This window comes from Mustelus asterias, chromosome 6, assembly GCF_964213995.1.
Source record: "Mustelus asterias chromosome 6, sMusAst1.hap1.1, whole genome shotgun sequence".
Classification (NCBI taxonomy): Eukaryota; Metazoa; Chordata; class Chondrichthyes; order Carcharhiniformes; family Triakidae; genus Mustelus; species Mustelus asterias.
This window is the reverse complement of record NC_135806.1, coordinates 9,101,268-9,125,453: the sequence shown is the minus strand read 5'-3', so window position 1 is coordinate 9,125,453 and position 24,186 is coordinate 9,101,268. Positions and strand designations below refer to the sequence as shown.

General features: G+C 47.7%; 1 protein-coding gene across 2 annotated transcripts in view; it reads left to right on the top strand.

Moving 5' to 3' along the window:
- Positions 1-20,140, top strand: part of LOC144494767 (A-kinase anchor protein 2-like) — a 172,391-nt gene extending 152,251 nt beyond the window's left edge. For both annotated transcript variants that reach the window (XM_078214078.1, XM_078214077.1), the window contains exons 3-4: positions 5,257-5,444; positions 13,479-20,140. In XM_078214078.1, the coding sequence (XP_078070204.1) occupies positions 5,257-5,444; positions 13,479-13,571 (281 nt within the window). In that variant the 3' untranslated portion in view covers positions 13,572-20,140. The remainder of the gene's footprint in view (positions 1-5,256; positions 5,445-13,478) is intronic.
- Positions 20,141-24,186: the final 4,046 nt, after the last annotated feature.

The window sequence follows — 24,186 nt, the reverse complement described above, 5'->3', positions numbered from 1 at the left end:
AAGCTCGGGCCCCCAACTAGAAAATCACATCCATTTCGGCTCAACACACTTTAGGACAGATGTGAGAGAGCCAGCATAGACTCGATGGGTCAAGTGGCCTCCTTCTGTGACTCTGATTGTACGAGTTGCTGATACAATGATTGTATATAATAACACTTTAACACAGGTGGGAGGGTCCGTCGCTGTAAAATTGGACACATTGGACACTTGCCTGCCTTCAGAGCTCAGTGCTGTTGATGCTGGTTCTTCACTGCCCTCTGCTGGTTACAGTGAAAAGCTGCTAATTTTTTTAAATCCTTCAGATCCCGAGGTCCCTCAACACCGTCCCCACTCCAACAAGAAAATACTTGATCAATCTCAGTAATTGTGCTTCACTGCTTCGACATCGCTGTTCATGTTCATCATTGCCGCAGAGCACGTGACTGTCACAGCTGCACAGCTTTAACCTATAGAATCTACAGTGCAGAAGGAGGCCACTTGGTCCATCGAACCTGCACTTATAATAATCCCACCCAGACCCCATCCCTGTAATCCCATGTATTTACCCTCCTAATCCCCCTGACAATAAGGGGCAATCAACCCAACCTGCTCATCTTTGGGGTGTGAGAGGAAGCCGGAGCAAACCCACGCAGACACGGGGAGAACGTGCAAACTGGACACAGACAGTTACCCGAGGTCGGAATTGAACCCGGGTCTCTGGCGCTGTGAGGCAGCGGTGCTAACCCACTGTGCCACCACCTGTAACAAGTTTCTGGTGAAATTTATCCAACCAAAGTTGGCAGCCTTTATTAACTCTGAGTTCAGAAAGCCCATGAAATCCCAGGGACAAAATAGGACACCAAGGACAAGAATCATAAGAAATAGGAGGAACAGGAGGCCATTCAGCCCCTCGAGCCTCATCCATTATCCTATAAGATAATGGCTGACCTCATTGTGGCTTTCACTCCACTTGCTTATCTGCACCCCCTCCTAATCCTTGCAGGTCAAAAATAGAAACTCAACCAAGTTATTCCTCGCCCTACCTGCTGGTGGAATAGAATCCTACAGTCAGAAGGAGGCCATTCAGCACTGACCACAGTCCCATTCAGGCCCTATCCCCATAACCCCACGCATTTACCCCAGCTATTTCCCCTGACACTAAGGGGCAACTTAGCATGGCCGATCTGCCTAACCCGCACATCTTTGGACTGTGGGAGGAAACCCACGCAGACACGGGGCGAATGTGCAAACTCCACACGGAGAGTGACCCAAGCCGGGAATTGAACCTGGGTCCTTGGCGCTGTGAGGCAGCAGTGCTAACCACTGTGCCATCTACTAGATCTTCCAGTCCCACCAAAGGTTGCTCCCCCCCCACCCCCGGCAAGCAGTGCAAATAGCCATTGACTTCGGCAGGACTGGAAGATTCTGCTGGCGGCCAATGGCGAGCCCTCTTAGCTGCCGGAAAACCCACCATGGGGGCGGCAGGGGAGGGGGAGGGGGTCGTAAAATCCTGGCCAATGTATCTGCACAACACTGCACTTGGTATCCCAATGGGGAGGCGATGGCCTAGTGGTATTATCACTCGACTATTAATCCAGAAACTCAGCTGTTCTGGGGACCCGAGTTCAAATCCCACCGTGGCAGATGGTGGAATTTGAATTCAACAAAACAAATCTGGAATTAAGGATGTACTGATGACCATGTGACTCACCTGATGAAGGGGCAGCGCTCCGAAAGCTCATGATTCCAAATAAACCTGTTGGACTTTAACCTGGTGTTGTGAAACTTCTTAGGATGACCATGAAACCATTGTCGGAAAAACCCACCTGGTTCACTAATGCCCTTTAGGGAAGGAAATCTGCCGTCCTTACCTGGTCTGGCCTACATGTGACTCCGCAGCAATGTGGTTGACTCTCAACTGCCCTCTCAAAGGCCCAGCAAGCCAATCAGCGTTTCAAGAAGGCAGCTCATTACCAATTGCTCAAGGGCAACTAGGGATGGACAATAAACGGTGGCCAGCCAGCGACACCCATGTCCCACGATTGAATGAATTAAAAAAATGTTTCCCAACTAGTAACGGTTCACTGACGCAATGTAGGAAACACAGCAGCCAATTTGTACACAGCAAGCTCCCACTGAGAGTGACGTGAATTAAAGGGTGAAGACTGGCCAAGACACAGTGAGGGGTGAGGGGGGGGGGGTGGCTGCTTCTCTTTGAAACAGAACCCTGAGAGGGCAGGTGGAGCCTTGTTTTAACCAGCTGATCTGAAAGAAGCAGTGCCTCTGGGAACACAGCACTCCCTCAGCACTGCAGCGGGCTAGTCAAGGCTTGTGCTCAGGTCTCCTGGAGTGGGACTTGGAAACGCAATCGTCTGCCTCAGAGGCAGGAGGGGGCCCACTGCGCGATGACGTAGCTACTGACATCAGATCAGCCCTGTCCTGATAAACGCAACCAGGATCCACATTCAACAAAGAAAACAAAGAACAGTACAGCACAGGAACAGGCCTTTCAGCCCTACAAGCCTGCGCCGATCACAGGAGTGTGGTGACTAGGGGATTTTCACAATACCTTCATTGCAGTGTTAATGTAAGCCTTACTTGTAACTAATAACTTTATATATTCCCTGTTTGTTCATATGCCTATCAAGGTAAGTCTTAAATGTGGCTAACGTAACTGCCTCAACCTCCTCACTTGGCAGTGCGTAAGAATGATGATTTTTTTCACTCAGCGTCTTCTGAAAAAACAGACCGAGCTCCAAATAGAGTAAGTTCAGCCGTGGTTTAAGGAAGGGCAGGCCAGAGCTTAATATCCCTCAGTCACTGACTTACATTCTTTTTAAGGTGCGGTGACCCATTGGGAGTGGAGGGAGCACTAAACTTATATCTCGCTGTAACCAATGCAAAATATAATTCTCAATAGGGAGAGCAGCTTGAGCACAATTTAGTCTTAGAGCCCAATTTTGCCATTTTGATTCTAAGTGCTGAATCTGGGCGCAATTCAGATCCGACTTGGAAACCTGTTCTCTAGCGCCCCCATACGCACTCAGCCTGAAAAAGAAAATCGCGGGTCTGAATCACGTTGTGGGCGGGGCTTATCGCTCCTGAAATGATCGGAGCTCTGAACATGCACAGTGAGAAAAAAAATTGAAAAAGCGCGCCCGTGTCAGATCGTTCCCGGGCCGCAGAAAGCGGAGAAAGCGGCCCGGGAGCGAAAAGCGGGAGTGATGGTCCCCACAGACATCACTGTCCCCCTTATCCACCCACACCCCCCCCCCCCACTACCCAGACCGATCACAACCCCCTGCTCCCTTCCCCCCCCACTGATCGCCCGCAGAGTGGCAGTGGACCCCCCTGCCCTCCCCGTTCCCCCCCCCCCCCCACCAGAGTTCCATCTGCTCCCCCCAACCAGTGAGCGATCGGGCCTCCCCCCCCCCCCGCCCCCACCAGAGATACATCTTATCTGCCTCCTTCCTCCCCACCCCCCCAGCGAACGATCTGGCCTCACTCCCCCGCCCCCTCAGAGAATGATCTGGCCTCACTTTCCCCCGCCCCAACAAGAGGATCATCTGACCCGCCACCTCCTCCCTCCCCACTCCCTCACCAGAGAATGATCTGGCCCACCTTCCCCCCCCCCCCCCCCCCCCCCGCCGCAAAAACCAGACAACGATCGGCCCTCCCCCGCCCCCCCTCAACCAGACAGTGATCTGGCCTCACTCCCTTCCCCCCCCCCCAACCAGAGAATGATCTGACCTGCCTCCCCCCCTCCCCTCCCCCCACCCCACCACCGATCTGAGTCAGAGAGCTGTTGGAAGCTGTGAACTCGCCTCTTCAGCAGCTGGAGCGCCCGAAACAGACTTTCATTCAGCATGTTCATTTCGGCGTGATTCCGGATTGGAGAACGCGGTGGTAAAGGGGGAAACGCTGATAAAGTTGGGCGGGCAGTTCATTAATTCAATGTAAATACATGCAAATACATTTAAATCGACGTTGCGCCCATTTCCGGCGCGAATCAGATCGCAGCCATTCCCGGGTCTCAGTAAAGTGGCCACCTGCGCGGATGCGGGTGTGGGTTGCGTTAATGGCCTCACACCCGACTTTGCCATGTTTTTGTGCCCAAAAACGGGCGTGACGCAATGGTAAAATAGGGCCCTTAGAGTCAGAGCGGTTTACAGCGTGGAAACAGGCCCTTCGGCCCAACTTGTCCATGCCGCCCAGTTTTTACCACTAAGCTAGTCCCAATTGCCCGCATTTGGCCCATATCCCTCTATACCCATCTTACCCATGTAACTATCTAAATGCTTTTTAAAAGACAAAATTGTATCTGCCTCTGGCAGCTTGTTCCAGACACTCACCGCCCTCTGTGTGAAAAAATTGCTTCTCTGGACCCTTTTGTAACTCTCCCCTCTCACCTTAAACCTATGCCCTCTAGTTTTAGATTCCCCTGCGTTTGGGAAAAGATATTGACTATCTAGCTGATCTGTGCCCCGCATTATTTTATAGACCTCTTTAAGATCAACCCTCAGCCTCCTACACTCCAGGGAAAACAGTCCCAGTCTATCCAGCCTCTCCTTATAATTCAAACTATCAAGTCCTGATCGAATTTCTTACTATTTAGGAAACTTCATCTTCCATTTTTCAATAATGTTGTTTTTGCTCTGATATTAGCAACCGGTCAGAGCCTAAAATTGAGGGAATTGAAAATTGAGGAAAATCGAAGAAGCCGAGATGGTTTGGAGTGAATTCTAATAAACTGACTGGACGAGATTCTCTGGTCTCCCAGAGACGTGTTTCCCGCCGGCGTGAGGTGGCGTGTTGTTTGCTAGCGGCGGGATTCTCTGGTCCAGTTGCTGTCAATGGGAATTCCCATTGACGCCAGTGGAAAACCCACGGGTGGGGGTATGCTGTCGGCAGGATCGGAGAATCCCGCCGGCATGAATGGCCGGAGAATTCCGGCCATAACCCTGGTTACAATTTACCTCAAGTTTGACTGTCACCCATTTATCATTTATCTTGATGTGGAGATGCCGGCGTTGGACTGGGGTGGGCACGGTAAGTAGTCTCACAGCACCAGGTTAAAGTCCAACAGGTTTATTTGGAATCACGAGCTTTCAGAGCGCTGCCCCTTCATCAGGTGAGTGGTCCCAAAAGCTCGTGATTCCAAATAAGCCTGTTGGACTTTAACCTGGTGTTGTGGGACTTCTTACTGTGTCATTTATCTTGATATCTGGTTGCATGTTGTTGACCCTCGGTGTTATTATTGAACTCGTCTAATTGCAGGGAAAATTGAGAAGTCCAGCCCAGCGTCCCCCTCGGCAGAAAGCCCCGTGCCTCCCACACAGCAAGAGCCCATGCCTACAGAACAGGAGGCTTCAGGGCCCGGTCGCTCCAGGGGTCTGATGGAGACGTTACTGGAAGACTACGAGATACAGAAGGTCAAACGGCGGGAGAAGCGAGACGAACCCAATGTAAGCAGCTACGTTTAGGGCCATCAGTTTTGGGGAGCCGGTGGCGTACTGGTTAATGTCACCGGGCTAGCAGCACAGAGGCCCAGGCTAATGATCGAGCGATACAGGTTCAAATCCCACCATGGCAGCTGGTGGAATTTGAATACAGTTGGTGAAATCTGCAATTGAAAGCGAGTGTCTGAGGGGGTAAACTGAGAGAGATGGATAGTGAGGCCTTGGTGTCCTCGTGCATCAGTTGCTGAAAGTAAGCGCGTAGCTACAGCAGGCAGCAAAGAAGGCAGATGGTATGTTGGTCTTCATAGCGAGAGGATTTGAGTACAGGGATAGGGATGTTTTACTGCAATTGTACAGGGCGTTGGTGAGGCTACACCTGGAGTATTGTGTGCAGATTTGGTCTCCTTAACTGAGGAAGGATGCCCTTGCCATAGAGTGAGTGCAGCAAAGGTTTACCAGGCTGATTCCTGGGATGGCAGGTCTGTCATATGAAAAGAGACTAAATTGGTTAGGATTGTATTCACTGGAGTTTAGAAGAGTGAGAGGGGATCTCATAGAAACTTATAAAATTCTAACAGGATTAGACAGGGTAGATTCAGAAAAAATGTTCCTGATTGTGGAGGAATCTAGAACTAGGGGTCATAGTTTGAGGATAAGGGGTAAAGCTTTTAAGACTGAGGTGAGGAGAAATTTCTTCACCCAGAGGGTGGTGAATGTGTGGAATTCACTCCCACAGAAAGTAGTTGAGGCCAAAACATTGTCTGATTTTAAGAAGAAGTTAGATATAGGTCTTGGGGCTAAAGGGATGAAGGGATATGGGGAGAAGGCGGGATCAGGATATTGAATTCGCTGGTCAGCCATGATCAAAATGAATGGTGGAGCAGAATCGAAGGGCCAAACAGCCTCCTCCTGCTTCTAGTTTCTATGTTCTATAACTATCGATTGTTGCAAAAACCCATCTGGTTCATTAAAGTCCTTCAGGGAAGGAAACCTGCTGTCCTTACCTGGTCTGGCCTACATGTGGCTCCAGAGCCACAGCAATGTGGTTGATTCTCCATTGCCCTTTGAAATGGAAGCCGCTCAGTTCCAGGGCAATTAGGGATGGGCAACAAATGCTGGCCTTGCCAACGACACCCACATCCCCATGAAAGAATAAATAAACAAGTGATTATTTGGTCTATTCAATGGGAATTTTTACGGTGAGTCCCAATGCATTCACTAGAAAAGGGAAGACTTGGGCATTGACTTTTAAAATGATGGGAGTCTGTTGAGTGGATACATTTACTCATGGGGGAATCCCAAACTAGAGGCCGCAAATAGAAGATAGTCACTAATAAACCCAATAAGGAATTCCGCAGAAACTTCCTTCCCAACAGCACAGTCGCATTTTGGGAGAAGTTGGATAAACACCTAGGGGAGAAAGAAACAGTCGGTGGAAATTGCTGGAAAATCGCAACCGGTCTGGCAGCATCTGTAAGGAGAGAAAAGAGCTGACATTTTGAGTCCAGATGACCCTTTGTCAAAGCTAAAAGGCATTGAAAGTGGGAGATATTTATACTGCAGGGGGAGGGAATGAAAGATGAGTCATAGCCATTGAAACCAGGGGAAAGGCTGCTAATGGCAGCCCGTAGAGAGAATAAAAGGTGTGAATGGCCCACTTTCTATGCCTTTGACAAAGGGTCATCTGGACTCGAAACATCAGCTCTTTTCTCTCCTGACAGATGCTGCCAGTCCTGCTGAGATTTTCCAGCATTTTCTCTTTTGGTTTCAGATTCCAGCATCCGCAGTGATTGGCTTTTATTAAGAAACAGTTGGATATATTGATAGAGTGAGATGAAGTGGGGCGGGGGGAGAGCCCCTCTCTCCCCCCCCCCCCCCCCCCCCCCCCCCGCCCCACTTCATCTCACTCTATCAACATGGTGGTACAGAAGAGGCTCATGAACCTGAGGGGCCAAATAGCCTCACCGTTACCTCAGAACCAGATTATTTTGGTCGTTGTTGCAACGTTGTCCGTGGGATCCTGCTGTGCTCGCCAATTGGCTGCCGCAGTTCCTGCATCGCAACGGGAACCACATCTCAGAAAGGTACTTCACTGTTTGTAAAGGACTCTTGGGGGCCTCCCGGGGTTGTGGAAACGTGACGCGGGAATGTGAGCCTTTCTATCAGGATCGGGAGATGAGTGGGGGCCCAGTAGCTGAGCGAGAACGATTACAGAAGAGAGACCGAAGAGGGATCAGACTAAAAACTAGCAAAGCTGACAGAAATGGACGGCATGTCAAATGAAGAGGGAATTGAAGAACAGACCTGTTGAAAGGAAAGATTTCCGTAGAATATGCATGTATTCTCCACTTAAAGGAGCAAGTTGTAAGCCATTCTGCTGTTGTAATGTTGCACTATTTTACACGGTACAGATGGAGTAATCAACTTCACCAGAGAGGAAACCCCAGGAAAGTGAGTTTGCCACGGGGAACGGTTCAAGTATTATTTAATTGATCCACCAGTTCCTCATTGGTTAAGAACCTCCTCAACGGTTCCTCTTTCTCTCTCTCTCTCTCTCTCTCTCTCTCGCCGCTTCCCTTTTTAACTCGCCTAATCAACCTCCATCATTTTCCATAACTGCCTCACGCCCCACTGCGATGGCAACTCTGCCCCGTCGCTGGCAGCCGAGGCAGTGCCGGGACGCCACACGTAACGAGCTGACATCTGCTTCCCGCGTCTCATTAACAGTCTCGGGAATAACCCTCGGAGCGACTCGCAGAGGCGGCGATGGCAAGTTGCTGGCCCATCGTGGCTGGGTTATTCTGGGGGCTACTCCCGTGACCCCGCACCCATTCACCTAACAGTTTTAGCAGCAGTGAGTTACGAGGTTGAGAAGTCGTCAGCATCCATTACTGTGAAACTTTGAGTGCAAATTCTTAGTATCTTGCGGCGACAGCTAATGATGGGGGCTTTCTCTGGTATTCTGGCAATGGCCAAAGCCTGGAACTAAATCTTTTTCCTCGATGTTGCCAGCAGTCTGGGCTCTTCTATTTTAACTTATTGTGTTACTGTGAGTATCTGCTGTATCCTTCACATGGTAAGGTGAGACATGAACTGCCAGAAAATTCCAGCCCATCACCCTAAATCCGGCCTAGGTTATACCTGTGCTGGGAATCATTGCGGGAGTTGCATATACTCCCACCTGATTATAAATCCACGTAAAAATATACAGCAAAATATAATTGTTAGGTCAGGTGGATTGGCCATGCTAAATTGACCCTAGTGTCAGGGGGATTAGCAGGGTAGATGTGTGGGGTTATGGGAATAAGGCCTGGGTGGGATTGGGGTCAGTACAGACTCGATGGGCCAAATGGCCTCCTTCTGTACTGTAGGGATTCTATGATACTATGTTAGCATACTATCTCCTAATTCATCATATTTCAAACTTGGCAAAGGGTGTAATAGTGGCGTAGTGGTTATATCACTGGAGGAGTAATCCAGAGGCCCAGGCTGTTCTGGAGCCACAGGTTCAAATCCCATCCTGGTGGAATTGGAATTCAATCAATAAATCTGGAACATAAAACTGGTCTCAGTAACAGTGACTGTGAAACTATCATCAATTATTGTAAAAACCCATGTTGTTCACTAATGTCCTTCAGGGAAGGAAATCTGCCGTCCTTACCCGGTCTGGCCTACACGTGACTCCAGACCCCAGCAATGTGATTGATTCTTAACTGCCCCCTCAAGGGTAAATAGGGATGGGCCAACAAATACTGTGGTTAGGTCCATTGGCCATGCCAAATTCTCCCTCAGTGTACCCGAACGGGCGCTGGAGTGTGGTGACTAGGGGATTTTCACAGTAACTTCATTGCAGTGTTAATGTAAGCCTACGTGTGACAATAATAAATATTCAATTCAATTCACATCCCATGAAAGAATCAAGGGTGGCACGGTGGCACTGCTGCCTCACAGCTCCAGGGACCCGGGTTCAATTCCTGGCTTGGGTCACTGCACGGAGTCTGCATGTTCTCTGTGTCCGTGTGGGTTTCCTCCGGGTGCTCCGGTTTCCTCCCACAGTCTGAAAGACGTGCTGGTTAGGGTGCATTGGCCATGCTAAATTCTCCCTCAGTGTAACCCAAACAGGCGCCGGAGTGTGGCGGCTAGGGGATTTTCACAGTAACTTCATTGCAGTGTTAATGCAAGGATACTTGTGACACCAGTAAAAAACTTTTAACTTGAATGGTGTTAATCTTCTGAAAAATAACACTGAGAAATAAATATCTCAGTTTGAAAGTGCCTTGGAATGAGGTGCTAAATAAATGCAATTATCTTTCTAATCTTCCCGCTCCACCCCACTGGTGGCTACTGTTCCTTATTCTCTGTATTCTCGATTCATCATGTGGAGGTTAGAGTGGATGCTCACCAGTCAAAATCAAAGTCAGTAGCAGGTAAAAAATGGCTGCTGGTCAAAATGGATGATAATAATTGTGGTATTTCTGCCCCGTGTATGTTGTAGCCAGATGCTGTGGATTTACACCCGTTAGTGCTCCATCTCATAAACAACTGTTGTTTTCGAATAAGTGATAAGCATTTTCTCTTATTTTACCTAGGCTGGGTTTGAAGCTGGTATCCAAGCATATCCTAGCTGTGTTTGACATACTCTTTGGCGACGTCCCATCCTTTCTGAAAACATGCCTCTGTTCAAAAATACGTTCAAAAAGATTTCCTCCAAATAAGCCTCTGGGCCGGCCTGAAATTGTATGTCTGTGTGCAAGAGAGAAACTCTTCATTCTTCATCAATCCTAATCTCAAGAAGCTTGATATCATCCAAGATGATGGAGACCAATTAGTTGGCACCATCTCCACCACCGACTCACAATGGCAACAGTGTGTGGCATCTACAAGATGCACTGCAGCGACTCACCTAGGCCCCTTAGTCAGAAACATAGAAACTAGAAGCAGTAGTAGGCCATTCGGCCCTTTACGCCTGCTCCGCCATTCATTATGATCATGGCTGATCATTAAATTCAATATCCTGATCCCCCCTTCCCCTCCCATATCCCTTGATCCCTTTAGCCCCAAACCCACGACCACCAACACCTCAAAGGACAAGAGCATCAGACACATGGGAACGCCACCACCTTGAAATTCCCCTCCAAGCCACTCACCTTCCTGACTTGGAAATATATCGCCGTTCCTTCACTGTCGCTGGGTCAAAATCCTGCAACTCCCTCCCTAACAGTACTGTGGGTGTACCTACAGCACAGAGACCCACAGCGGTTGAAATAGATGGCTCATCACCACCCTCCAGGTGCTCCGGTTTCCCCCTACGGTCCAAAGATGTGCGGGTTAGATGGATTGGCCATGCTGAATTGCCCCTTAGTGTCAGGGGGATTAGCTAGGGTAAATGTGTGGGGTTATGGGAATAGGGCCTGGGTTGGATTGTGGTCGGTGCAGACTCGATGGGCCAAATGGCCTCCTTCTGCAGGATTCTATGATTCTCAAGGACAATTAGGGATGGGCAATATATGCTGGCCTGGCCAGCGATGCCCATGTCCCAGGAACGAGTAACAAAAATGTTGCATCTGACCAATGAATTCATTGGTTTATTGCGACTGATATTTAGTTGCATGCAGCACACGATCTCAGGCTTTTATTGAATCTTTTAGTCTATTTCAGTCAGGGAAAGGATTCCACCAGATTAATAAATAATCTCAGAGGCACGCAATGTAATATTTAGAATTCAGTAATAGAGTGTGTTTTATTCCAGTTAATTTAGTTTAAAAGTGTTACCGATTAAAAGAGTGAAATAGCTTTGTTGAAGTGTGCAATGTGCAGACACTATCTTCCACACTGCGACAGTGTACAAAAGGAAGTCAAGAATTCAAAATGTCTAATGGATACCATAATGTCATGGGAGTGAATCGATCCAGCCTAGGTTAATCATTGGTACCTTTAGTTTCTGACTTTTGTTCATACATACAAATGCATCTCAAAGTGACTCTCCCAGTTGAGTGACTAACAGCCAGAGACTTACAATTGTGAGTGCCTCCCTACCTTCTCACCTAGAACATTGAAATAAGACCAAAGCAAACAGTACTAAGAAAACCGACAGCCCACACACAATGCCGGTGAGTGCATTAGAATAAGGTCAAACTGAGAGCTGGACCAGTCACTTCCAAGGTCAATGGCATCATTGCATCTGGTCCACTTTATCACTGTTAACTCCAGTACTTCATTCCTTAAACCATACAGTGGCACAGTAGTTATCACCGCTGCCTCACGAGGTTCGATTCCTGGCTTGGGTCACTGTCTGTGTGGAGTTTGCACGTTCTCCCCATGTCTACATGGGCTTCCTCCCAGTGCTCCAGTTTCCTCCCTCAGTCCAAAGATGTGCAGGTTAGGTGGAATGGCCATGCTAAATTGTCCCTTAGTGTCCAAAGGTGTGCAAGTTAGGTGGATTGGCCACAGTAAATTGCCCCTTAATGTCCAAAGATGTGTTGGTTAGGTCGATTGGCCACGATAAATTGCCCCTTAGTGTCCAACGATGTGCCGGTTAGGTGGATTGGCCATGCTAAATTGCCCCTTAGTGTCCCAAGATGTCTAGGTTAGATGGATTGTCCACGGTAAATTGCCCCTTAGTGTCCAAAGATGTTCAGGTTAGGTGGATTGGCCATGGTAAATTGCCCCTGAGTGTCGGGGGGATTAGCAGGGTAAATACATGGGGTTATGGAAATAGGGCCAGGGTAGGATTATGGTCGGTGCAGATTCGATGGGCCAAACAGCCTCCTTCTGCACTGTGGGGATTCTATGATTCTAAATGTTTCAATCAATGTTCCCGAATGAAGAACTTTCTAAACCGCCCAGATTCACGGTGACCAAAACAATTGTCCTTTAATAGACAGCACTGAATTCCAAGAAGTACCATGAGAATCGAAGTCTGAATTTGTGTCGTTAAGTTCACGCTTCCGCCCCAACGATCTCCAGATTTTGTTCCACAGCTCACGTCACTCGTGCCGAACACCGTCCACTTTGTTCAGTTGACCTTTCGGTTTGATATCGAAGGAACACTGTAAGAGCGCAGTGGACGGGGCAACAGCTGAAAGGTTCACATTCGAATCATCGCTGGCGAAAGGTCACTCATGAAGCACCAGCCCCTTTTTCAGGGCTTAATGGGTGTGCATCCCTTTTCCGGCACTGTTCTGTTTATCTTAGCTTCCTGACAATCCATTTCCAAATCAAACAATTATTCTGGGAATCTTGATGAGGGTGTAGGTTTGGGTACAATGCACACCTGTCAAAGAGCAGGGGCTTACATAGAAGATAGGAGCAGGAGGAGGCCATTTGGCCCTTCGAGTCTGCTCCACCATTCATTATGATCATGGCTGGCCGTCCAACTCAATAGCCTCATCCTGCTTTCTCCCCATAACCTTTGATCCCATTCGCCCCAAGTGTTATATCCAGCTGCCTCTTGAATACATTTAATGTTTCGGCATCGACTACTTCCTGTGGTGATGAATTCCACAGGCTCACCACTCTTTGGGTGAAGAAATACCTCCTCATCTCCGTCCTAAATGGTCTACCCCAAATCCTCAGACTGTGACCAGTGGTTCTGGACTCCCCCCACCATCGGGAACATCCTCCCTGCATCTACCCTGTCTATTCCTGCTGGAATTTTATAAGTCTCTGTGAGATCTCCCCTCATTTGTCTGAACTCCAGCGAAAACAATCCTAACCTGGTCAATCTTTCCTCATATATCAGTCCCGCCGTCCCCAGATTCAGCCTGGTAAACCTTCACTGCGCTTCCTCGGAAGCAAGAACATCCTTCCTCAGAAAAGGAGACCAAAACTGCACACAATACTCTAGATGTGGCCTCACCAAGGCCCTGTATAATTGCTACATAATTTGGTGAAGAGGTTACCCAGGGTTAAAATGGCCTGTTGGCACTATAATGGGAGTTCACTTTGAAGGATGAATTTTTTTTAAATTGGAAGCCTTTGCTGGTTTTTGATTTCCGTTTCTGTCCGGCTCACTTCTCCCGGGTGTTGTGACTCTTCCAGGTCCTTGAAGCTACCAGGGTGACCCGCCGAAAGAGTGCCATGGCTCTGCGCTGGGAGGCTGGCATTTATGCCAACCATGAGGAGAAGCAGTAAATCTTGACGTTGCCACGCGAGGAAAAGGATGAAGAATATCCTGTACTTGTTTTGTTGTGATTGTTGCTGGAGGACTGGTACAATGCAGCGTATTTATTCATTGCAAAACCACGCGCTCTGCAGGGGGGAGGAATCTGGCAGCTGCCTTTGCGAGGATGACGGAGCGGTGGACGGAGAGGAGCTTTCTGAGGTTTCGAAATCAACCCAGATGTTGCAACAACAAAAAAAAGCAAAGAAGCAAGGATCCCCTGACAGCGACTGCAGGACGTGAAGAGCCAATTGCTTGTATATGTATAAATACCGCTAGTGTCCCTGTATCTTACTCTGCACAAGCTGTGTTCCATTCACAGTCATTCAGACTTCCAATGGTGTTAGCTTCCGTGTACATAGCCATGGTCAGATTGGGTTTTTTTTGCGTGCGTTTTTTTTTTTAATTTTCCGTTCTCGGGCTGTGAGCCTCGTTGGCTAGGCCAGCATTTATTGCCCCATCCCTGATGACCCTTGAGAAAGGTGGTGGTGGCGAACCACCTTCTTGAACCACTGCAGTCCGCCCAGTGTAGGTACACCCACAGCGCTGTTTTCCTGTAGTGCTTTGATACAACTGGGTGACCGGTTAGGGCCACTTCAGAACCAATCACACTACTCTGGCTCTGGAGTTGCATGTAGGCCAGACCAGGTCAGGACGGCAGATTTCCTCCCCTGAAGGACATTAGTGAATTAGGTTTTTAACGACAATCCAGTTGTTTCATGATCATTATTGCCGAGACTCGCATTTTACTCCAGATCCTTTTTGATCGAATTTAAGTTGCCCCAGCTGGGATTCGAACCTTTGCCCCTGCATCAGCAGTCCAAGCCTCTAGGCCAGTAACGTTACCACTATGCTACCATTCCACATATATCTATTTTATATTCTCTTTTAAATAAAGCTATCTTTTCTCTTACATGCCTGGGGTGGGGGATTACAGTTCAATGTGAGCCTCTAAAGCAGCAAGGGGCTTGACAGAAAGCAGTCAAAACCACAAAGATGCATTGCTGGAAAGCTTGTCTCGATCCAGCCATTATTCTTTCTTTGTTGATGTCTTGAGCCTGCAGTTCTAGCATCCATCTGTCATTCAAAGTTGGCAGCCGCCAAGAAAATAATCCATTATCCCACATACTAACTCTACAAACGATACAAGCAAGATTATGCTTTTAATTTTTCATTAATTTATTGCAGTGAAGCCCGTGCGCGCCACAATCGAAAAGCAAAGGGACAATTGGACACTCTTGTCCATTGCGACAGTGCAGTTTTTAAACTTCATCTTATTAGTGTCACCAGTAGGCTTCCATTCACACTGCAATGAAGTTACTGTGAAAATCCTCCAGTCGCCACACTCCGGCGCCTGTTCGGGTTACACTGAGGGAGAATTTAGCATGGCAAATGCACCTAACCAGCACGTCTTTTTCGGACTGTGGGAGGAAACCGGGCCACCCGGAGGAAACCCACGCAGACATGGGGAGAACATGCAGACTCCACACAGTCACCCAAACTGGGAATCGAACCCGGGGAGAGGATATGGAGCGAGAGTTTCTTTGTGGCTGAGATGGGGGCGGGGGTGGGTGGGGGAGGCAGTTAGCTGATGGATGAGGAACCCAAAAATGGAACGGATGACATTTTACAAAAAAGAAACTTATTTTTCGCCAACCTGCAACCTAAGACACCCAAACCTTGTGGTCAAATTGAAGAACCCTTGTATTTTTGGAAGAGTCATCTTGGTTGAAGCATCAAGGTTGTGAAGTGTAGGCTCCTTCCCCCCCCCCCCCGCATGCTCCTTTTTCCTGCAAAGGGCTGACCCGGTTGAGATACAGTCAGAATGTTTCTGCGTTGCATGCAGTTCCTTTCCCAGCATCAAGTGGAGGGCAGACTGGGAACAGAGTAGAAACCAGGACTCCAGGATCGAACTGAGCAGCAGGGAACGGTAGTTAGTCGCTCAGGAGCCTCTGCACAAGGGGTGTTGCATCTAAATATACTCTGGGTTATTTTTCAGGGGGGGGTTGGAGGGGGGGCACCAGGAGGCAGAGAACAAAGGAGTTGGGTGTTAATAAAAGCTAAAAGGACAGAAGGACCTCGCAAGATAATTGCATGAGAGTGTTGGCTATTTTCAGTGGGTAGTCATTTGAGACTTACAGAAGACTTTTGTGTGTATTTAAGATGGCTGAGTGGGGGGGGTGATGGGTGAGGGGGTTTGCCAGTTTTACTCAAGTGTTTTTAATTGTCTGGATAAGGTGATGCAGGACAACAAAGACGATTAAACTCCCACCAGGAGCCCCCGGTGCGTCAGAATGACATTGTGTCAGTTCTGTGACTTTATGCTCGGCAGTCGCCTGCCTTCTCAGTACCTCCCGTGCATGTGTTAGGAGTGTAGCTAGGGCAACGCAAGCGTAGGCCGCGGGTTAAGAAAGGAGCGGGCTTCACCACTGGGCTCCAACCCCACTACAAGCTGCCAAATGCCCTCACTGTGACAGGCAGTGTCGAGATCCAAGTATCATCAATTGTATTTTGCAACCTATTATTCATTTGTGGGATGGTTTTTGCTCTGTTATTTGCGGGTGTTATGCAATTTTCTTTGTGAAAAGTCAGTGTTCCAATGAGCCAACAATTTTGGTGAACAAGTGATAATGAGTTAGGAGTTAATCTTTCAGATAAAGGGAGGTACTAACCTATAACATATTTGTATTCATATATGATATATACACACAGACATATAGATGTGGATTATTGCCCATGGGCCTGTGAGTTTACACAAGCAGCAATGTTTTCAGTGATTCTACATTTTATTTATCGCAGATCTATGCACATTGGTTTATTTGCTTTTCCAAAGGCTGTTATTTGACACCAATAATGTGACAGACTGACTGACGATTGACTTATCGTTCACCCCCTCAGCCACGGAAAGTCCTGGCTCCCATACGCTTCAAGAAGTCTCCATTGTCCGACATTTCCGCGCTTTGCAAATGGCAGAGATGTGGCCAAGGAGGGTCTTTTCTGCTGAACTATACTCAAGCCTTTTGTCAGGGTTGCCAACTCTGGTCAGGCGTCTTCCTGGAGATTTCATCACATGACCTCCTGCAGCCAACTGCCCCGCCCCACATTAGCCAGCTGATAGGTTTTTTTCAAGTTTATTTATTAGTGTCACAAGTAGGCTTACATTAACACTGTAAGAAGTCTCACAACACCAGGTTAAAGTCCAACAGGTTTCTTTGGAATCACAAGCTTTCGGAGCGCTGCTACTTCATCAGGTGAGTCAAATAAACCTGTTGGACTTTAACCTGGCATTGTGAGACTTCTTACTGTGCCCACCCCAGTCCAACGCCGGCATCTTCACATCATACATTAGCACTCCAATGAAGTTACTGTGAAAATCCCCTGGTCGCCACACTCCGGCGCCTGTTCGGGTACACTGAGGGAGAATTTAGCACGGCCAATGCACCTAACCAGCCCATCTTTCAGACTGTGGGAGGAAACCGGAGCCCCCGGAGGAAACCCACGCAGACACAGGGAGAACATGCAGACTCTGCACAGACAATGACCCAAACCGGGAATCGAACCCAGATCCCTGGCGCTGTGAGGCAGCAGTGCTAACCACTGTAGGCCCATCATCATGGCGCCTCACCTTCCCGCAACCAATTGGGAAGCCAAGGGACTCTTCATTCCCTGATTAGATGATACTTGAATATCAGTCAAGTGGCCTTATTTTCACCCCACTTCAATATTCATGTGACAATCAAAATGAAAAGAAAATGACAATTGTTTCTATTGTCCCTATGATTTTCTTTTCCCTCCTGAATGTTCCTCACTGCAGCATCCCAGTGATTAACCTTCAACTCCTGAAGATTCCCAGCCAATCCTGGAGGGTTGGCAACACCGACCTCTTTTTCCCTGGAGCATAGGAGATCACCCCTAAGTCTCCTACACTCCAGGGACCTTTTTCTCTGGAGCGTAGGAGGCTGAGGGGTGATCTTATAGAGGTCGATAAAATAATGATAGTCAATATCTTTTCCCAAAAGTAGGGGAGTCTAAAACTAGAGGGCATAGGTTTAAGGTGAGAGGGGAGAGGTACAAAAGGGTCCAGAGGGGCAATTTTTTCACACAGAGGGTGGTGAGTGTCTGGAACAAGCTGCCAGAGGTAATAGTAGAGGCGGGTACAATTTTGTCTTTTAAAAAACATTTAGACAGTAACATGGGTATAGAGGGATATGGGCCAAATGGGGGCAATTGGTACTAGCTTAGGGGTTCAAGAAAAGGGCAGCATTGAAAAGTTGGGCCGAAGGTCCTGTTTCCATGCTGCAAACCTCTATGATTCTTTGACTATGACTCTTGTGTGGCCTACTTGGGTTCAGCCCCCTTTCAGGAACCTTTTCAATCTAAAGACTAGGAAGAGGCATTGTTAAGAGATTGGAATTAAGTTGTGCAGAGTGCACTATCTTATCTGAGTGTTGGGGCACAGAATATACTTGATAGTAGTGTAATCATTGGCCACTTTAACATTTATTTTAATGATAGCTCCCTGGCAAGTTTGGCTCCAAAATCTGGCAAATGTGTCAAGGGCAACATTATAAAGCAATGTCTATTAGTCAGTACAATTTGACTGAGTCGGTTAATGGTTCCTCCATGAGTTTCCTCTTCCTATTCCCATTTACAAATTAGAATAAGTGCTTCACTTCACTAAAACATCTGTGGTTCTGGCATTTATAGGTGAAGGTTTTTCTTAATTCTTTCACATGGTGTGGGTGTCACAATGGCTAAGCCATTGCCCATCACTGATTGCCCTTGAGAAAGGTGGTGGTGAGCTGCCTTCGAGAACCGCTGCAGTCCGTGTGGTGTAGGTACACCCACGGTGCTGGTAGGGAGGGAGTTCCAGGATTTTGACCCAGCGACAGTGAGGGAACGGCCGATATATCTCCAAGTCAGGATGGTGTGAGGATTGAAGGGAACCTTCAGGTGGCGGTGTTCTGCTGTTCTACTTCTTCAGCTCCTTAAGGAAAGCTGCGAGGTGAAAGTTTACTGTTTGGAACGCTAGTGGGGATACATCTGCATTAACTGACTCCTTTTAAAGGGCTTTTCTTCATCTTTCTTCGCATAACTATTTTGCCAAACTGGAAATACTTAGAATTCAGTGTGTTGTGATTGATTTTTATTTTTCTCTGCAAAAACATTTCTCAATTCAAAATATGATGGAAAATATTACGCTTATTTATCACGCAGATTCAGGGAGATGGTCAAAAAGAGAGCTTTTGAGGACTTTATCATGAGAAACTGCAATCCTGGGGTTAAACAATCTGTCACTCGGGTGAACATGGCAACTGATAAAATCTGTGGGAATCATAGAACCCTACAGTGCAGAAGGAGGCCATTCAGCCCATCGAGACTGCATTGATCACAATCCCACCCAGGCCCTATCCCCGCAACCCCATGCATTCACCCCAGCTTGCCCTCTTGACATTAAGGGGCAATTTATCACGGCCAATCCACCTAACCAACACGTCTTTCAGACTGTGGGAGGCAACCAGAGCACCCGGAGGAAACCCGCGCAGACACGGGGAGAACGTGCAAACTCCACACAGTGACCCAAGCCAGGAATCGAACCCGAGTCCTTGGCGCTGTGAGGCAGCAATGCTAATCACTGTGCCACCATGCCACCCACAGCCGATTTTTAGGCTGGAAAAGATTGGGAATGCCAATCTTTTCCAGCCTAATATTGGCTGAGATTGAAAGGTCCCTCAGTGGGTTGACAGTACCCTACAGAGGTGGGCCACAACATATAAGAGGTTGGGAACCACTGTTTTAGATAGCAAGGTAAACTCCAGTGATTCTGCTTGGGTTTCCGGGACCTCGCTGGCTGAGGTGTTCACAGGAAGGTCAGTACTTCTCAATGGCGCACCCTGCTTATTTCCTGAACGTACATCCGTACCATTCTTAGTTGGAGAGGCAACCTCTGCTGGATGTTTTGTGGTGTTGTGCAGATAATGTGTTCGTTCAGAGCAAATTGAAATTATACTCATCTACCCATGAGTGTGGGAAAGTGAGATATTTCAGTGAGGGCTTCCCATTGCCTCAAACTGTTTCTGCATTTTACACTGTGTCTGCACTATCTACGTGCAGTGGTTTAGGAAGTAGCGCAGAAAAGACTAGGAAGTTACTTGGATTCTTTTCAGTTTGTGGCATCCTGTTGACTTCTGCGGAGAACTACAAATCCCACCATTCAAGTCTACAAGGACAGGAACAGGCCACTGATCCCAATTGTTCTGTGCTGTACACGCACTTCCTCCAAACCCTCTTCATCCAACTCCACAGGCATGGTCCTCTATTCCTCTATTAGCGGCACGGTAGCACGGTGGTTAGCATTGCTGCTTCACAGCTCCAGGGACCTGGGTTCGATTCCCGGCTTGGGTCACTGTGTGGAGTCTGCACATTCTCCTCGTGTCTGCGTGGGTTTACTCCGGGTGCTCCGGTTTCCTCCCACAGTCCAAAGATGTGCGGGTTAAGTTGATTGGCCATGCTAAAAATTGCCCTTAGTGTCCTGAGATGCGTAGGTTAGCGGGATTAGTGGGTAAAATATGTAGGGATATGGGGGTAGGGCCTGGGTGGGATTGTGGTCGGTGCAGACTTGATGGGCCGAATGGCCTCTTTCTGTACTGTAGGGTTTCTATGATTTCTATGATCTATGATTTCCTCCCACCTCATCTATCTTCCACTGAAATGTAAGCCTCAACTGCTCTTTGTTGCAGCAAGTTTCACGTTCTAAGCAATCTCCAAGTTAAAACATTACTCCTGAATTCGCTATTGGAAGCATTGATGATTTGGATTCATGGCTCCTAGCCTTTGGACGTGGGTGGAAATATTTTCCCTTTTTTAGCGCAATGGGTAACTCTCAGACGATTCTGCATCTTACTGCGAGCACACTGCCTCCTAGTACACTGCTCACTCTGCTTTTAGTCTGAAAGCAATTCTCTTCCAAAGGGAAGAAAGGAAAGACTTTTTCAATCTGTACAGTGTTGACGTTCTTGGTACAAGTTTAAGGAGGTCAATCACCAGGTAATAGAGCAATCCAGATTTAGGGATGGACTGAAATGCCAACCTAGCCAGCGATGCCCATATCCTGTAAATGAATAGAAAAAAGATTCCATCCTATCTTCCCCTTCCCATGACCAGCGCTAACTAAAAGTAAGTTGGAAAGAATTACTCACCCTGCTTAGGAGACACACCACTGCCTTCCACAGATGTACAAGAATCTACAGCACAGAAGCAGGCCATTCGGCCCAGCTTGAGCTCTGTTGGTGTTTATGTCCCACACGAGCCTCCCCCCACCCTACTTCACCCAGCAGCATGTTCTTCGAATGCTTTCTCTACAGGATACCAATGGGCTGTAACATTAATTGTCTGTCCTGGGTACTGAAAGAAGGATGTTGTATAACTTGTGGCTAATCACTCCCACTAATAGAAATTGTATTGCTGCGGGTGGGAATTAGGGTCCAGGCCAGGTCAAGGGATAAGGTCGGTCATGTATGTTAATGTGAGGGTAAGATGTGTGGTATAACATAACGGAGGATAGGATAGGCAATACAGAATATACACAATAACATGGGTGTGGAATAATGTAGGTGACGGCACAATCTCAGACACATAATAAAGTGGAGTGTATGTATAGGGTAGGTAAGTCATTAACCAAGTCCATGAGGAGCTACAGGTACAGAGAGGGGCCATTGGTTATTTGGCTTGAAGGGTGCCACTCCCATCAAGCATGGGACAGGGTGAGGAGGCAGATCCCATGTCTACCTCAGCCAAAGCAGGAATTGAACCCATGCTGTTGGTGTTATTCTGAACCACATATTAACTAGCCCCATGTGTAGGGCAGATTATGTAATAACAGGATAACATTACAGTATATAGCTCCACACAGCATTGAGAATGCCATAACGTTGAGTATAGTAGCAAAACATGTATCATGAGAAATACATGTATGGTGTATTTGGTATCATCACGATGATGTAGGATGCATTAAAGTGTAGTATAATGTAGAGTATATGTGGTTATGTAGGCAAGGCATTTGTGATAGTGTAGGATATCTGTGGTTGTGTAGGGTATATGTGATAGTGTAGGGTATATGTGATAGTGTAGGGTATATGTGATAGTGTAGGGTATATGTGATAGTGTAGGGTATATGTGATAGTGTAGGGTATATGTGATGGTGTAGGGTATATGTGACAGTGTAGGGTAAATCATAGAATCCCTACAGTGCAGAAGGAGGCCAATTGGCCCATCAAGCCTGCACCGGCAACAATCCCACCCAGGCCTATCCCTGTAACCCCACGTATTTACCCTGCTAGACCTCTTGACAAGGGGCAATTTAGCATGGCCAAATGACCTAACCCGCACTTCTTTGGACTGTGGGACCGGAGTACCCAGAGGAAACCCACGCAGACACAGGGAGAACGTGCGAACTCCACACAGACAGCAACCCGAGGCCGGAATTTGAACCTGGGTCCCTGGCGCTGTGAGGCAGCAGTGCGAAGTACTGTGCCACCGTGCCGCCCTTACTAATGTGGTGAAGCAGGGTGTGTTATAGGGTGTGGTACCGACCATTGAAACAAAATCAGTCTTCAGTCAGTCAGCTGAGTCAGGTAGGTGTTCCAGATCAATTGAAATTGTCCCAACATGTACAAAATGGCTCATTAACAAACCTGGTGCAGCAGACTGGTGTGAACGGTTCAGATTTTTTTTCTTGTTGGTAACGCCAAAGGATTGAACCTTTATTTTCTCGATCTGATGTTATGAACTTTTATTATGTAGTTATCCAAACAATGCCTAAACTTTATGGAATTATAAATATATTTTAAAGTGAATATTGGCTCAGTATTTTTGTAAGGAAAGCTCCAATGGAGTATGTATATCACTATGCAGGACTATGTTGCAATAAAAACCTGGCTTTGCTTAATCTTTCTCTTGTAATTAATCGGCCTGATGTGTCGAAATTCAATGTGTGGGCATTGATGGCTTTTCTCAAACAGATTGCACAGTTGGTGCGTCGGAAATTTGACCACTGCTCCTTGTTGCGAAAATTCAAAAGCAGAGGAGTTCTTGGATTTCGTTAATAGAGATTATTGGATCCAAGAGCAGGGGTTTGTACTGAACTGGTCTGTATAAAGTTCTGGGTAAGGCACTATTGTCTTGGAGGTTGGGGAGGGGAGTCGTGGGATGCAGTCATGATTTCCGTGTCTTTATAAGAGGTTGAATCAGAGACCGAGGGGAATCCCAATGACTATGTTGTGCTGTGATGTTCTGTGAATTGATCACAGGAGACCCAGGTACAGGGCGGCACGGTAGCACAGTGGTTAGCACTGCTGCTTCACAGCTCCAGGGTCCCGGGTTCGATTCCCGGCTCGGGTCACTGTCTGTGTGGAGTTTGCACATTCTCCTCGTGTCTGCGTGGGTTTCCTCCCGGGTGCTCCGGTTTCCTCCCACAGTCCAAAGATGTACGGGTTAGGTTGATTGGCCAGGTTAAAAATTGCCCCTTAGAGTCCTGGGAAGTGTAGGTTAGAGGGATTAGTGGGTAAATATGTGGGGGTAGGGCCTGGGTGGGATTGTGGTCGGTGCAGACTCGATGGGCCGAATGGCCTCCTTCTGCACTGTAGGGTTTCTATGGTTTCTATAGGTTACGAACATTGACTCAAGCATGCGGGGAGAGCACTATCTCTGAGAGACCCCTGAAACAGTACTCTGCCAAATCACCAGGTGTACAACTAATTTATACCCTGTTAGTCACGGACACAGAGCACTGATAAATTCCAATCTTGTCCACATGCAGGTTTACATTAAACAGAGATCTAGGCAGGGCGTCTCCGAGTGAGGTCCTTTCCTTATCTTCCCACAGACTCAACTTAACCTGTTTTCCTTTTGTATTCATTTATGGGATGTGGGCCTCACTGGCGAGACGAGCAATTATTGCCCAGAAGGTGGTTGTGAGCTGCCTTCTTGAACCACTGCAGTCCCTGAGATGTAGGTACAGTGCTGTTGGGGGGGGGGGGGGGGGGGCGTGTGATGGAATTACAGGATTTTGACCCAGCAACAGTGACGAAACGGCGATATATTTCCAAGTAGGATCTTGAGTGACTTGGAGGGGAACCTCCAGGTGGGTGGTGTTCCCGGGTATCTGCTGCCCTTGTCATTTGAGATGGTAGCAGCCGAAGGTTTGGAAGGTGCTGCCTAAGGAAACTTGGTGAGTTCCTGCAATGCATCTTGTAGATAGTACACCCTGCTGCCACTGTGGAGGGATTGAATGTTTGTGGGAAGGGGTCACAATCAAGTGTGCTGCTTTGTCCTGGATGGTGTCAAGCTTCTTGAGTGTTGTTGGAGATGCACCCATCCAGGCAAGTGGTAAGTATTCCATTATACTCCTTACATGTGCCTTCTAGGTGGTGAACAGGCTTTAGAGAGCCAGGAGGTGAGTTACTTGTCATAGGATTCCGAGCCTTTGACCTGCTCTGGTAGTCACAGTATTTATATGGCTGGTCCAGTTCAGTTTCTGGTCTATAGTAACCCCAGGATGTTGGCATTCAGCGATGGTAATGCCACTGA